At 36.6% G+C, this 16988-nt stretch overlaps 2 protein-coding genes and 1 non-coding gene across 8 annotated transcripts; 2 read left to right on the forward strand and 1 right to left on the reverse strand.

Annotated features, from left to right (window-relative positions):
- The first annotated feature begins 9929 nt into the window (after positions 1-9929).
- On the forward strand, positions 9930-13915 carry LOC112525616 (probable protein phosphatase 2C 52). 6 transcript variants are annotated; one of them, XM_025135808.1, is made up of 6 exons: positions 9930-10064; positions 11576-11981; positions 12113-12445; positions 12650-12767; positions 12911-13134; positions 13322-13915. In XM_025135808.1, the coding sequence occupies exons 2-6, from the start codon at positions 11778-11780 to the stop codon at positions 13793-13795; spliced, it is 1353 nt and encodes a 450-aa protein (XP_024991576.1). In that variant the 5' UTR covers positions 9930-10064; positions 11576-11777; the 3' UTR covers positions 13796-13915. The 6 variants fall into 6 exon arrangements, with proteins under 6 accessions (XP_024991576.1, XP_024991575.1, XP_024991577.1 ...); XM_025135807.1 differs by having other exon boundaries at positions 11579-11981; XM_025135809.1 differs by having other exon boundaries at positions 11652-11981.
- A 531-nt stretch (positions 13916-14446) lies between these two features.
- TRNAQ-CUG lies at positions 14447-14518 on the reverse strand. Its single transcript has one exon. It is a non-coding gene; the product is annotated as a tRNA-Gln (tRNA).
- A 148-nt stretch (positions 14519-14666) lies between these two features.
- On the forward strand, positions 14667-16664 carry LOC112526147 (pentatricopeptide repeat-containing protein At1g03560, mitochondrial). The gene has a single exon (XM_025136542.1). The coding sequence runs from the start codon at positions 14667-14669 to the stop codon at positions 16641-16643; it is 1977 nt and encodes a 658-aa protein (XP_024992310.1). The 3' UTR covers positions 16644-16664.
- Positions 16665-16988: the final 324 nt, after the last annotated feature.

Here is a 16988-nt window from a genome sequence, read left to right on the forward strand (position 1 = left end):
GCATTTATCAATTAGACGTAAAAAGTGCCTTTTTACATGGAGAAATATGTGAAGATGTGTATGTTGAGCAACCACCAGGCTTTGAACACACAGGAGAAGAACACAAAGTCTACAAACTCAACAAAGCGTTGTATGGCCTAAAGCAGGCACCGCGTGCTTGGTACAGCAAGATTGAAGGATACTTCATAGGAGAAGGATTTCTAAGGTGTGAGTCCGAACATACACTATTTGTCAAGCCATAAAAAGGTAATAAGATTATTATTGTCAGCTTGTATGTAGACAATTTGATCTTCACCGGTAATGATGCTACAATGATCGAAAATTTTAAGTTGTCCATAAAGGAGGAATTCGACATGACCGATTTAGGTATTATGAAGCATTTTCTTGGTGTTGAAGTAACACGAACTCAAGAAGGAATCTTCATTGGTCAGAAAAGATATGCTGAGACACTGCTGAAGAAGTTCAATTTGTACCATTGCAACTCAGTCAAAAACCCGATTGTGCCGGGAACAAGACTTTTAAAACAACGAGAAGGAGTTGCAATAGATGAAATCATATATATACAATTGATTGGTAGTCCCATGTATATCACAGTTACAAGGCCAGATATGATGTACTCAGTTTGTTTGCTCAGCAGATTCATGACAGCACCTACCGAACAACATATGCAGGTGGCAAAAAGGGTACTTCGAAACTTGAAAGGCGCCTTGACAATGGGTTTATTTTACAAGAAAGGTACTGAAGGAAGATTGTATGCATTCACAGACAGTGATTATGCTATTTAGATGATAGAAGAAGCACGAGTGGATATGTTTTTCTGCAAAGTGGAGGTGCAGTAGCATGGGCATCCAAGAAACAGCCGGTTGTTACCTTGTCTACGACCAAAGCAAAATTTATTGTTGCATCTTCTTGTACTTGCCAATGTATTTGGATGAGGAGGATATTGGAGCAGTTTGGACTCGAGCAATCAAGTTGTACCTCAATCATGTGTGAAAATAGTTCAACAATTAAGCTCTTTAAAAATCCAGTGCTTCATGGGAGAAGAAAACACATAGACGTGAGGTTTCACTTCTTGAGAGATCTTGCAAAAGATGGAGTTGTTGAACTTGTCCAGTGTGGAACTGAAGATCAGATAGCTGACATAATGACCAAGCCGCTGCCAAATGAAGTGTTCACCAGGCTATGCAACAAGCTGGGAATTTGTGAAGGCTAAACTTATGCTAGCGCTTTTAGTTTAGGGGAGGCATTGTTGGTGTCATCTTTGATTTAGTCTTCGATTAATAGCAATAAATTAGGAGTCAACAAGTTTGAACTATTCTTTTATGTTTCCACGTCTTTAGCAATAGTAGGCTTTTCTTTAGTAAGTTAGTTACTGTATTGGCTATTTATTCGGTCCTTGAATGTTCAATAAATTATCAAAGGTATTCAATACTTTTGTGTGTTATTTTCACTTTCCAGTCTAACAGTTCTCACAGAGTCCTACCTAAAGTATATCTTCGCCTCCAACAGGAAGACCAGTCATGGCATGAACGAGTTCCTTGGTGATACGAATCAAACTTCTTTTTGTCTTGATCTTCAAATTCTCCTGATCAGGGCTTTCCACAACAAAATGACCCAACTTTGCGGGGATAGAATCAATTTGTAGGGATAATAAAGACCCAAAACCTATAGGACACACTTGGGTTCTTTATTCACTTGACAAGGATCGGACAACATTAAACAGTTTTTTGGGGGACAAATGGGTTATAATTCTATGATATTCTATCTCACTATGGATTGGTGCTTCTACAACTTCTTTTAAGACTCTAGTATCCTTTGGACACTTTTCTTCTCTATTTTTCTAACCTTACGCCTAGGCTCCTAACAAGGATCATTGATGTCACTATATTGAGGTTCAAATAAACTTGTATCACCTGTTACAAAATTGTCATGTGAATATATTAATAACTAGATAGGATTCAAGTACTTAATTTAGTAACATGAATAATTGATAAACCGAAAAGCAATGGTTGGTATGTAAACAATATGCAATTTTCCATAATGCAACACCGTATTACAACTATTCATTTCTGTATGTACTTGTGGATATAGTTGTCAAACCTATATCATACAACTCATTTTTATCATCTTATGGCACATTCATCAATTAAAAACCACTAAAACCTGTTTCATACATAGTAATTTCATCCAACTAAATTTTATCGGTTTATTGATTGATACAAAAAAATCCCCTAAACTACGCCACATAAACCAACTAGTATGTTGAAAATACGAACTCTAGACCTTACGATCGGCCTATTACACATACAAAAAGTTGAAATATCAAAAAATTTAAACTTCGATATGAATATATGAAATCACAGCAGCAGAAACCTACTATGAATGTACTTATTCACATGAGCATATAGAATTAATTCTAGAAACACAAAAACATTAGACGAACAACTAGACACATACAATACTAATAACAACACTACATAACAAAAAGCTTAAAAAAACAAGAATGTTTTAACATCTCTTTGAATGATTTTACAGAAAAAATAGCTTCAATACAATGAGGGTATTCTTTTTTGGGATATTGACTTCCTACCCGAAAGAACCCAAAATACATCACATAAACCAAAAAATTAGGTGAAAAATCGATTATAAACCCTAAAATCGGACTATAGGACACAAAATTAACGAACTATCTAATACATCAACTTCAAAGCAGTGTGAAAACTAACTTTTTTTCTTATATTTAATCACCTCTATAGTTGCCTTCACTAACCTAGGGCTTCTTCTTAGTAAACCTGCATCAAAAGTAGAATAAGAGGAGAAAAATATAAGAACATATCGGATGAAACTTACATCATCATAATGTTTCTAAAGAAGAACAAAGAATCTCGAAACGAACCTTCATCCTCCATCGAAGTCAGAAAGGGCTTGATATCGTTGGAACCAACTTGAAATCGACAAAGATAGAGATTATCTTCAAGCTGAAGACAGTCTGATGTGTTCAAATCATTTGATTATCATAATGAAGGCAATGATTACCTACCGAGGTTATTATGGCTACAAAATCGGAAGAAAAGTGGAATTTTCAAAATACCAATACTATCCCCTAATGCATTGTGTAGTTATATATAAAATGTCGTTAACATTCATTTACTTACAACATTGCCATTACTATTATGACCGTGGGATTCTTTGAATCAATGACTTTGAAGTTGTTCCTTGGTTTTCAATTTTTTTAGGTTTTCCCTTGAACCTCCATCTATCTCTCTTTCTCTCTCTCTCTCTCTCTCTCTCTCTCTCTCTCTATATATATATATATATATATATATAGGGTCATGTTCAGGGGAAACCCATAAAAAAAACCAAAAGAACTGAAGAACACCTTAGTAATCGTTCATTTGAACAGTATGCACATGTGCATACCAGTAATTTTAAGCAATTTTTCTGGTATGCACATGTGCATAACATGCACACATGTATAAAAATCAAGAAACAGTTTCAATTACCAGTATGCACATGTGCATCTTCATCGGGCTAATGAATGTTATTGGTCATCTTCTTGTCATTGGAAGTATTTGGATTCAGACATGTCCTTGCATTTGGAACTGCATTCAAAGGTGGATGAGACGTGGCTTTTGAGAGAAAAGTGATGACAGATTGAAGGTGACGATTTTGTGGCACTAAAAATGTTGGGACGACATGCTCGAGAAGGGTCAACAAATCTTTTGATCTCATGATCTTGGATGATATACGTCTTAAATTTCGCCATTTCCAATTACTGGGTTTGTGAAAATGAGAATAGTGAATATTTATATGAAGAATGAAACGGAAACATTCATGTTGACGTTGCCTGGAAAAACACCCAAACCGAGTGTCTTTCCTAAAAACGCCAACCCCACCCTAGCAACCCAACCTCTTCTTAGAAATAACCCTATCCATGTTTATGTTGATAGTTGAGTTTGATTTTGATGAGTTTAGGTCTTTTTTTTATTTTGATTTGAAATTTCCGTGATTAGGCTTTGGATTTGGTTGATTTGGTATGTGGGGTGTGTCATGGTGTGTGGTGGCTAAAGATGGGGTAGCGGCAAAAGAAGATGATCCGAATAGGGTGGGGTGGGTCTGATTAGGAAACGAAAAGGGGTAGATGGGGTGGATACAAGTGACATCAATTAATTGAGCTCTTGAAATGAATCTTTTAATGGCTAAAAATACCTAAAACAATCAACGATTCAGTGGAACTTTTTTTAAACAAAGTTAAGACAAAAGACCAAATTTCTAATAAAAATGAAACCGAAGGACCCAATTCATAATCTTTAAAGTTGGGTAACTACAATCTGTAATTTTCATGTAATCATAGGGATGAATTATGTAATTTGGTCTTACTTTTATTGGTCAATCTTTTGGTTGGCGTTGACTAGTTTGTTCTTCAAATTCAAACTAAATCTACTTTGGAGATTAGCAATATCTTTGTGACCATGCACCATATCTATCTCTAAAACCTGTGGCCCTTTAACAATATATACAATGAATCAAAAGCTTCTTTCTACTTTTATTTATTTGTTTGTTTTATTATTTATATTTTCATTCAAATTCACTTTTTGTTTTGTTATCAAATTCTTTAAACATTTGATTATTAATCAGTTATTTTCATCTAATTATATCTGAAATAAGACTTAGGGGCCGTTTACTCAATTGCTTAATGATAGAAGTCAACACTATGATTTATTTTGATGTGCAAGATTTTAGCACATCAAAACATATCGAATGCAACAATTTACTCGGTAAGAGTCGTCATCCTCACTTACCGGGTAAGACTCTCCATCATTCTTACTCGGCAAGATTCTTGGCTCTTCTCATGTTCATCCGATAAGGAAATTTATCCGGTAAACACTTACCAAGTAAGTGTTTAGTAAACGACCATTAATATTCTTTGAAAAACAAATAAAATATAATAATTATTTTAAAAAATTAAAAATAAATTATATATATATTTTTAAATATGAGATATAATATTGAATTTAAAAGTAGTTAGTAGGTAGTGTCATGCAAGGTTGGATTGAAGAGCACCCAAAGCTCATCATGTGATTACTATCACTTGTACATCTTTTCTTCTTCCAAACAACTAACATGTATGTATGGTCATATATCAATGATGGAGACATTTGTTTTTTTTTTTTTTTTTTAATTAAATGGATAATCAGTCTGATGGCTAACATGTATTTCTTTTGAAAAAACGGAAATTTTGTATGATTCATATATTATGAACGTCTGCAGTAAAAACTATGAAATGCTGATTATTTTAGAAGATAAATTATAAAATGCAAGACATTTTTTAATAATTGGAAATTGGCGTGCACCCGAATGTGGGCAGCAAATGGTTCAAACGTGATTACACGTTTGAATAATTGTCACGATTGTAGCTCAATCCAATGTGTCGTTAGGCATGTATAAGAAACCGGCAATCTGTGTGGTGTTTCCACATTTTAATTGTATCACGTCTAAGAGTTCGACGATTTTTTTTTTGAAGTATATAATATTTATATACGGCAAATGCAACAAATAAACTCACACACCCTCCTCACCTATGGTGATGTTTGAACCCCTGACCTCCTAGAAGGCCAAGGGCTACGATACCGCTAGGCCAAAGACCCTTTGGTAGAGTTTGACGATTTACCGGCTTGTATTGTGGTTTTTGTATTTTTTGGATCATCTTTGTAATGTCAGGGTTGTCGAAATGTCCGAACGGCAACCCGACTTGAATGACACATTGTGTTGCCGTTTGTCGGTTCAAGTCGGCATCAAACGTCCATATTTGACCTTCATTATCAAGTATCTGTTGGCTTGAATCACCCCAGACCTCAACCCTGGACGCGTTTTTCCGATGTGCCGCTTTAAAGTTGAATTTTCTTCCACCATAACACTTATATCTATTGTTTAGGAGGCCAAATTAACAAAAAAACGGTCAGATTTTGAAAAATACGGTCATATGACCGTTGGTCAGGCCGAGCCCTCAAAACCTCTAAAATCAATAACAGGTCCCGAACCACGGTCCCATAACCTGTCTTTACCGGTTCCGGGTTAGGCCGGTTTAGCCATGTCTATCCAATAACTAGACTACAACCTTTTTCGAGATTTTAACTTTTGATATTCTATTTTTAACAATCTTATCATTAAATATTTTATTAAAATATTCAATACATTTAATAAAATATTATTTTTTTCTTTTTTAAATAGTTATTTTCAATGTTTTCTCTGGAGTTTTAAAGATTTTTCAAATTTAAAAAAAAAAAAAAAACCAAAGTAGTAAAAGTTTGAAGATGATTGATAGTAATGATGATTTCTTTGGTTATACATTTTTAATCTCTTTTAAATATTTTCAATTATTGTTATTTTCTCTTTTTAATCATTTCAATGTCTCCATCTTCTAATCTCTAAACATCATTTACTTTTCTCCCTTTTTAAACTCAAATGAGTGGAATATATATATATATATATATATATATATTATACACAGGTGGATGTTCAATCGAGGACACTTTCATTTTACGAGAACACTCTTATTACATGTGATAATACGCGTGAGGGAATCATGTGATGTGCGGACGACGTGTTCTACAAACTCAGGCATCACCAAAAGTTGTCTGCATCTATGATTTAACATCACATTTGATGGTCTTGATGTATTATAATATGATATCAACAACACCTTTATCACATGTGATAATACTTGTGAGAGGCTTAGTGGTGTGAGGGCGACTTGGTATGCAACCAAGATTGCATCGATAATCGTCTGAGTCTTTGATTTAGTATCACATATGTATCATATGTGATGGAATAATAATATCACATGTGATTGTCTATAGTAAAAAGGTATTCTCGTGTTCTCGTAAAATAAAGGTGTTTTCGTTTGAATGGATTCAATACGTATGTATTTATAACCGAATTTAAGAGTATGCCTACCTTTTATTTCTTAATCCGTCATTGCAAATCATAGTGCAATCTACAATTATTGATTCATTTCTTCTTTCTTTAACCTTTGAATGCAATAGATTCCACCACCTACAACTTTCACAACCAACCTACCTTCTACTTACTTCATTGTCAGCAGTGTCATCCTCGAATCTGTATCATAAACAAACAATTTAACTCTACATGGAAATTTTATCCGTTGGGTTGATATCTACAGGTACTTAACCCTAATGGGACGGGGATTTCCGAGTTTGACAGGTAATAGTACAAGGACTGACAATAATTTATTTTCATACCCGAAGCAGGATCTTGACGGGGTTGGTGATAACATTATCTGTTCCTAATCCGATCCCAATTATTTTTTTAAATTTATTTAGTGTGTGTATAAATAAATATATATGCACATACATATATGTTCTTTATTGTATGACAAATATATTTGTTTTTATTATTGGTAATTAATGTAGTGACGATTCATTATAATTTCAATTTTAAAATACCTTGTTTTTTACTAAACGGGTATTCAACGGGTTCCCCAAACTCGCCGTAGATTAGTCAGGGTGGGATCAGGGATGGCGGGATTAAAAGGGGGGTTGGGGATGCATTACCGGCTCAATTTCCATCCCTAGCAAACAATCAGACCTATTGATCATGTCATCACTTAGAAAGAAAATCCAAATTATGTATTCGAACCATATCAATATCAAAAGTTTTCTTCATCTCGATATCAAATCAACAAAATGGAGTCTACAAAGTTCATCAATGAGGCATCAAACACAATATTCTTGAAATACAACAGATAAAGTTGCAAAAGAGGAATTCATTTCTTATAACCATGACTCACACAACAAACTTATAGAACTAAGTTTGGCTTTTAGTAATGTCGAATTGAAACCAAAATGTAAAGGGCGTGGCAAAAAGTAAACGTGTAACGTGTAAATGGTGATGGTGATGGTGATGGTGATGGTAGTGGTAGTGGTAGCGGTGACAGTGGTGGTGGAAGTGTGGTCACTGGTCTAGTTAGGCAGTTCACAATGCATAAGTGTCCATATGATTTGTTGCTCACTTTACAAGCAATTATGCTTATCTTTATGTTGGTTTAAGTTTTTAAGCTACGTAAATCAGACCTTCGAGTTTTAAGGAAGCCTTCTTTGTGTCATTTTTCAAAAACAAAATGTGAACTGATGGATACAGTTCTTATATCAGATGCTTCCGATGTCATTTTAAAAACTGCATACTTCAGTTGTCACAAAAAAATAATACCTTTTGATAATACCTGTAGTTTACGGAAAATGTAAAGTTTTCAGTTAGTTTTCTAAGTTCACTTGGATGCCGAAACACACTTAATGCCTTTCATAAAGATTGACTCGATTTTGTGCAATGAATTCTTATACTAAATTCCAAGAAAGAAAAGCCCAAGGAATAAGCAACCAGAATGAACCAGAGCCACAAACATAAAGTAAATATTTTTCACAAAATAAACGCTCATAAGTCGTAATTATTAAGGCACGCAAATGTGGCCTGATCACAACCATATAACGAGAATGTTATCTTGTAATAAACTTCACTTTTGTTGAGAGGGTATTGTGAGGTTTACTTTCTAAGGCTTCAAATGAACCATTTTGATGTCGATGACGTATTTTAAGTCGAACCATAATGACGCCTTCAGAATTTCAACAAAAAATGGTAAGATAAATAAGAGATTGATCTCAAAATCTATAAGATGATAGCATTTGATATTTGGTTCTAAGTTTTAATTTAGTTGATCTTTATTGGAAACAGTGGTAAGCAATGTTGCTCCATTAACTACTACTCATCAAGCCCTCTATGGTTGCAATAAAGTTCTTATGCTCAGCCACAAGGGTGGTGCTTGATTGGTTTGAACTTGACTTCAAAGATCAAAAGTACCAGGAGGTCTCAGGTTCATATCCAAGAAGGAATAAAAATCTCATTGTGGCCACGGAGGTTCAAATACGGTGACTCCAAGCTATCTGCAAAACAGGTAGTCGCTCTGGGATTAGTCGGCTCGCATAGCGGGTTGGATATCGATATTAATAAAAAAAAAGTTCTTTTGCTCCCGCACCCCTTATCTGTTATACCCTATGCGCTCAACCCAATGTTATAACCAAACTAAGCTCTAACAGACCATTTTAGCATTTGGTTTCCACTTTGTTTGCATATGACCGACTTTTTAACCATGCAAGCGTTATAACTTAGTTTTAAACGGGTAGTCAATTAGCCGATACTCAAATCTAATCGAAAATACACATATTTTGCTTTGTTATCCCTTTGGTAAGTGTGATGCCTAGTCTATAACTGACCAAGTTTTAAAGGCTCAAGTTCATTCACATACATTTGAATCCATAAACAACTATCATAATCTTCAAAGATGGTAAAAAAACATACGATCTTAACACTTTTTTCCTAATTACACTAATATTCGACATCTTTAACTGCATAAGCTTATAACATTCAGCCATATGAACGAGATACATTCCGGTTATTTCAACATATAAACATATTATATATGCTTAAAAAGATCAACGACACAAGGGTTCAGGAACGGATCCAAGAATTTTTTGATACGATGGCACCATATAAAACGGTTGCATCTTCTAAAACAAAACAGTTGTACTTTTTACAAACCTAATTTTTTTCATCTTACCACGAAGAAACAATACGGTGACACGTGCCACCCCCAACCACCCCCTGTGGATCCGTCCCTCCAAAGGTTTAACATTAGAAGTCCATAATGAACAATCCCTTTTGGGTAAAAACCATTCTTTTTAGAGGATTTGTGTTGAATGGACAGCATTTATAAAGAAAGAAACATTCTAATAAACAATTGAAAAGAACATGGTGGCCTCGAAATCAACAAAAATCACTACGAAGCGTGGTTTTAAACTTGGATTTGACATTCAATCGTCACATCCCATCCATGCCATTGCCTTTACTGAACTGCAAACAAGACCACCCTTCTCTCTCATCTCGCTTTTGCAATTAATGCAACCGTCCATCACCAGCAATGCTTTCTTCCCCTCTTTTACTTCTTTCGTTTATCACACCAACGTTACCTCCATCCCCAAATCGTTCATAAGGTACCTCTTTCTTCCCTTAGTTTCGATCTTTTTTCTTCGTGTTTTGTGTAAGTTTTGTTTGATTTGAAGTTCCTTTTCCTATTTGTGAAAAGGGTTTACGAAAAGTAGGGTTTATAGCCTCTTATTTCGCTGAATTTGTATCGTTTTTGTAGTTTAATCGGCACATATGATCTGGGTTTCTTAGTTTTACTCTTTAGTTTTATTGGGTTTTCTTTACCTTTTGAATTGGAGCTTCATTCTGTGAGTTGGATGGTGTACCAAAATGGGAAAGTTGATGGCTTCTTTTTACTTGACATGATTCTTGCTTCAATATCTCTGCAAGATTTGTGCTATTTTTTTATATGTTCAGTACAAGATTTGTTGATTGTTTGGATTTATTCTCTAATTTTCCCCAAATAACTTAGATTTTGTTTGATGGGTACTGGTATTCATCTTCTTGGATTTCATACATATGATCTTGAAATCTTGAAGTTCCTAAAATGGGGGCATTGATGGATTTCTTGCCTATTGTTATGTGTTTCAAGTCTTTTTGGGGGCATCCATGACTTTGTTTATGGCCTTTTTTTGCATTTGAGGCCTTCCGAACAGGCGATTAGCCTTTCGAATTGCTGGAATTGATAATTAGTTACAAAAACGAAGGAAAAAAGAACTGGGGTTGGAAGAGACAATATGGTAGGTTGAAAAGAAAAACAACATAAAGGGCATTTTAGTTGGAAAGCAGATTGTTGTTTCTTTTGCTACTTTCTGCTAACCAAGGTGTTCTCTTCTTTGCGTTTTCGGCTTTTGTTGGTTTTTCGAAAACAAAAACGAAAGAAGAAACACTCTTTTTCGCGGAAAATAGGGGAAGAACCGCCACATTTAGCCAGAAGTTTTCCCCGTTGTTTTCCGTTAAATGGATTGTTTCTCTTATTCCCCGTATTTGGTATGCGTGTTGGTTGTTTATAAACGAAATGCCAAATGAAATGGTTCAGTCACTCGTATTCCACACAAATAGAAAATGTATATTTTCTTGAAGACCATCCAAGGAACCAACGTTTGGCCATATTCGACTTCACAACACCGCTCTCTTTCAAGATTGACTGAAGTTATCGGTTCATATACGTGTGTTTTCAAGATTGGTAAAATATAACGAAAGATCTTGAATTGATACATGGTAGTTCTTTCACTTGTCTTAATGTGTTTGGATCATGCACAATTATTGGATAAGTTTCGTGCTTTTTGCTTCCTTTTTTTAAACTAAAGAAGATACCAAGAATGCTACTTTGTGTACGTATACATGGGTCAATTGACTATTTCCCCAGGATTCTTGATCGGGCTTTCCTTATTTCCTTGCTTTCTTTGTCGTCTTCACATATGAATAAACATTTCCCCAATTGTTATATTATATAAAGATTCTCTTCTATGGACACATGATCTATGCACCATGTTCTGCAATCTGCATTATTTATGTCTTATTCACATGCAATATTCATTAAACTATGGTGTGCTCATATGTGTTTTTTGTTATAAAGCAGTCAAAAAGCAGTCACTTATATCTTTGATTTGGAGTAAACAATTGATCTGGACGCTGTTTTCTTGATATGTTAGCTAGGCTGATTGTCTTTCCCCAAGCTTTTGACTTTTGACCAAGATAAAAACCTGCCCCTTGTTCCTAGTTTTCTGAATCTTCACGACTTTTTTGCCTCTAATTTGGTCGGTTTTGAGGGAGGGAAAATGGGGTGTTGTGTCTCCACAAGTAGTCGGGGTGGTGGCGGGAAGAAGAGAACGAAAAGAACATTTTCCGACCACGTAAGCGCCTTTCAGCACACATCCTCGATACCCAATAGGATTTTTGCAAATGGGAAGAGCCGAAGTTCTTGTATTTTTACTCAGCAGGGCCGAAAGGGAATAAACCAAGATGCAATGATCGTGTGGGAAGTAAGTCTTGTTTCTTTCTTGATTAATGTTGTGTGATTGCGTTCTTCATGAAGACCCCATCTCGATGTGGGATATACTGGTTTGTTTTGGATCGCGTTCTTGAATCTAGTTATATTTCGGAAATGTTGCAGGATTTCATGTCTGAAGATGTGACCTTTTGTGGAGTCTTTGATGGCCATGGACCCCATGGACATCTTGTAGCTCGTAAAGTTCGTGATACATTACCATTGAAGTTGTTTTCGTTTCTTGATTCTTATGAGTCGAAGAAAAACCAATCTAGCACTTCGATTTGTTGCAATGGGGATCCTGGATTAGAGGAGGCTGATCGGGAGGAGGAAAAACCCGAGTTATTATGGAGAGAAGCGTTTCTAAAATCATATAAGGCGATGGATAAAGAACTAAAATCTCATCCCAACTTGGATTGCTTTTGTAGCGGAAGCACTGCCGTCACCATTGTTAAACAGGTATCGTTTTTTTCGTCTAGAAAACCATTTGAAAAAAACGAATAAAGGAATCTTGATGATGGGTAAATAGGTAACTTGAACTACAAATCTTTACAGAAGAGGAAATGTTCCAATTTTCATGGGACGTATACGGTGTTCTCTCTTTTTTATTTGCAATTTTAAACCGAGTCTAATGATTTTGTCAATGAAACACTTCAATTCAAGGGATCGAATCTTTTCATGGGAAGTATAGGAGATTCGCGAGCCATCATGGCATCTAAGGACGTCAACGATTCACTCGTAGCAATTCAGTTGACCGTTGATCTGAAGCCCGATCTACCAAGTATGACTAACTATTAGTTCTTTTCGCTTTACTTGTTGCCGGGGGTCTTTGCGGAAACAACTGCTCTACTCTTTGGGGTAGAGGTCAGGTTTGCGTACATCTTACCCTCTCCAGACCGTGCTAACTTGTTATATGCGTTTTAGGGGAAGCCGAAAGGATTAAACGTTGCAAAGGTCGAGTTTTTGCGTTACAAGATGAACCGGAGGTGCCAAGAGTTTGGTTACCGTTTGATGATGCACCCGGGCTAGCAATGGCACGGGCTTTTGGAGACTTTTGTTTAAAGGAATATGGAGTGATCTCTATTCCTGAAGTCTCTCATCGGATTCTCACCGAGAATGATAAGTTCATCGTTCTTGCCTCAGACGGGGTACGAAAACATTTTTCTTTAAATCAAATTGATTTATTTCTTTGTAATCCGCGACCGTAGAAACTTAGAAATACAACAGACGGTTAGATTCTTAAATTCAGTTTTTTTAGAAGGTACCCTATATTATTCGCCGTTGTTATGTTTATGCTTTAATGATTACGTTGATGCCCAATTACATGTATTGTAGATTTGGGATGTTTTGAGCAATGAACAAGTGATCGAAACCGTATCATCTGCTCCAACTCGGTCGTCGGCCGCAAGGATACTCGTCGACTTAGCCGCTCGTGAATGGAAAACGAAATACCCGACATCTAAAATGGACGACTGTGCAGTCGTTTGCTTGTTTTTGGACGGTAAGATGGACGCAGAATCGGATAACGAAGATCATGGTTTCTCTTCCGCTACCCTCCAGAGTAATGCAGGCGAATCAGACGACGGCCAGAATCCAGAGCCATATTTGCAGCGGAATTTTACGGTCAGATCATCGGAAGAGACCAACGATGCTCGTAAAAGAGAACAAAACGATGTAGTTTTGGAAGGGAAGGAGGAAACGGTCATCGCGGTAACTGAAGATCAGAACTGGTCGGGTTTGGAAGGCGTCACTCGAGTCAACTCGCTGGTTCAACTTCCTAGATTTTCGGAGGAGCAGCCGCGAACGTAATTATTTTTGCTTTTTTTGTTTTTTGATCTTCATACTTGAACTGGGTATTGGTATTATACTGTGTTTTTTCGGAAATGTAAGATCTCTCTTTAGGATTCATACCATTTTATGTTGGTTTTGGATGTTTTTTTCTTAAATATTTCATAGAAATGTTCTTAAAATCCAGATGCAAAAAGGTTATGATGTCAAATCATTTGAAACGTAGATACTGTACCGGTCCTACAATCATTACGAAACTGTCTTTTAACAGCTTGACGGTGTCTAGGGTCCAACCTTATATTTTCAAGGTAATTTTAAATCAACATTTCTTTCTGACTTGATGATTAAAGGTATTGTTCTCTTTATAAATGATAACTTAGATGTTATTGGTCACTATGGTTTGTTAAAGATAACGACTTTCATCTCTCTGGTTTTAAAATAGCAGTTCTTATTTCTGTATGATTTATGGTTATTCTCGTCTTTAAGGAAAATTTCTTATCTTTAAGGGATGAAAACATAAATGAAATATAAACCGTAAGAACAGAAACAACAATAAATTGTAAAATATAAGAATGAAATGTTAATTTTATAACTATAAGGACTAAAACAGCAATTTTCAAGAATCCAGTGGATGAAAAACGTAATTTACTCCAACAAAAATCGAAAAATTTTAGGTCCTACCGAGATTTGAACTCGGGTTACTGGATTCAGAGTCCAATGTCCTAACCACTAGACCATAGGACCAGTTGTTGAAGACACTTACGAATTACTGGAATTGAATGATGAGATCAAGCTTTCGAAACCCTCATAAACCCTGATTTTACAGGTTTCAAATCCAATTTCCTCTCGAAATGAAATTTAAACTGCAATCATAATCGAGTTCTTCTACATGATGAGAAAAACCTTGCTGAAATCCTTCTACCCAGTCACAATCTACAGACCTGACTCTTCCTCCATCAATGGCGGAACAAAGATTCATTACCCATTTCACCACTCACCAAAACCCGACCCGAATCCACTTCTCATCTCAAACCCTAGGTGGGCTTTCACCGCAACCTCACCTCCACCACCGGAATGGGTTCAACCCATCAACGACACCTCCAACCTCATCACATCACACCCCAAACCTTCGCCATGGGTTGATCAGATCCTCAATCTTTTAAACGACGATTCATCGCAAATGGAGCCCAAATTGGATGCTTTTTGTCACAGATGGCTTATCAGATTACCACCCAGTTTCGTTTCCTACATTCTTAAATCGGATTGGATCAAAACCCAACCCGATTTAGCCTTTCGGTTCTTCAAATGGGCAGGTAAGCAAAAGGGTGGTGGTGGATATACTTATACTCATAATCTTGAATGCTATGCTTTCTTGATTGATGTTTTATCTGTTTCTAAAGATTTGGATAAGGTTAAGTTTGTGTTCATTGAGCTTAAACGAAAGGGTTTCTTAATGAACATAATCTCTGCAAATTTGTTGATCAGATCATTTGGAAATTTGGGGATGGTTGAAGAATTATTGTGGGTTTGGAGAGAAATGAAAGAAAACGGTATCGAACCGAGCTTGTTTACGTTCAATTTCTTGATAAATGGTTTGGTTAATTCGATGTTCATCGAGTCTGCTGAACAGGTTTTCGAAGTTATGGAAACTGGGCTTATTAAACCCGATACTGTGACATATAACACAATGATCAAAGGGTATTGTAAATCTGGAAGAACACAGAAAGCGGTTGAGAAATTTAGGCGAATGGAGGAGATGAACATAGAACGCGATAAGATTACGTATTTAACCTTGTTGCAGGCTTATTATTCGGATTCTGATTATGATTCGTGTTTGAAACTTTATAATGAAATGGAGGAAAAAGAACTCGAAATCCTGCCTCATGCTTATAGTTTAGTAATTGGAGGTCTTTGTAGAGATGGGAAGCCGATGGAAGCTTACATTTTGTTTGAAAATATGATTCAAAAGGGTCGTAAAGCTAATGTTGCAATGTATACCGCTTTAATGGACGCTTATGCAAAAAGCGGGCATACAGACGAGGTGATTAGGCTTTTTGAACGGATGAATAGTGACGGTTTTAAGCCGGATGAGGTTACTTATGGTGTTATTGTGAACGTTTTATGCAAAACCGGGAGATTAGAGGAGGCGATGATGTATTTTGAGCTATGTAGAAACAATAAAGTGGCGGTTAATGCAATGTTTTATTCGAGTCTGATTGATGGGCTTGGGAAATCTGGGAGATTAGATGAAGCCGAGAAGCTTTTCGAAGAGATGGTTAACGATGGATGTAGTCGTGATTCTTATTGCTACAATGCGCTTCTTGATGCATTTGTGAAGAACGAAAAGATTGATGAAGCGTTGGTCCTTTTTAAACGGATGGAAACCGAAGGTTGTGATCAGACGGTTTATTCATACACCATCATAATGAATGGATTGTTTAACAAACATCGGAATGAAGAAGCGTTAAAAATCTGGGATTTGATGATCGATAAGGGTATAACTCCGACCGCGGCTTCGGTAAGGGTTCTTGCAACCGGGCTTTGTCTTTCCGGGAAAGTTTCACGAGCGTGTAAGATATTGGACGAGTTAGCACCGATGGGTGTGGTTATAGAAACGGCTTGTGAAGATATGATCAACGTTTTGGTCAAAGCCGGTCGTGTTGACCAAGCGTGTAAATTGGCTGATGGGATTGTTGAAAGGGGTCGAGAGATACCCGGGAGGGTTCGTACGATTTTGATTAATTCGTTGAGGAAATCTGGTAATGCCGAAATGGCGATGAAGTTGATGCATAGTAAGATCGGGATTGGGTATGATAGGATGGGTACGATTAAGAGGCGAGTGAAGTTTAAAGTTCTCGTTGAGAAGTGAGTCCCAATTGCCGGACCGAGTTGTAATGTTGCAGACCCAGTTGTCGTGAGTAGATATCGGTTGGCCTCCCCCGACCAAACAAAATAAACTCGGTATATCTTACTCTAATTGGACCTTTCTCTATGTGGGATTCACTGGGTTGGTTTAGCCTCGTGTATGGCAGGTGGATGTGTTTGTGGAACACAAAGCGGGGAGCGCAGTTGAGATTGGGGGCGTTTGGGGGTTCTCGTCGGGATTGTTGGAAGGGGCGGCCACCTAGGGGATGCCCGTGCCTCCGCTCTACCTCCCCGAGCAATGAAAAAGAAATTAGGGTGCTTTAATTTGACGTGTGCTCTCTTAAATTAC

Source organism: Cynara cardunculus, assembly GCF_001531365.2.
Source record: "Cynara cardunculus var. scolymus isolate 2C chromosome LG 13, CcrdV1, whole genome shotgun sequence".
NCBI lineage: Eukaryota > Viridiplantae > Streptophyta > Magnoliopsida > Asterales > Asteraceae > Cynara > Cynara cardunculus.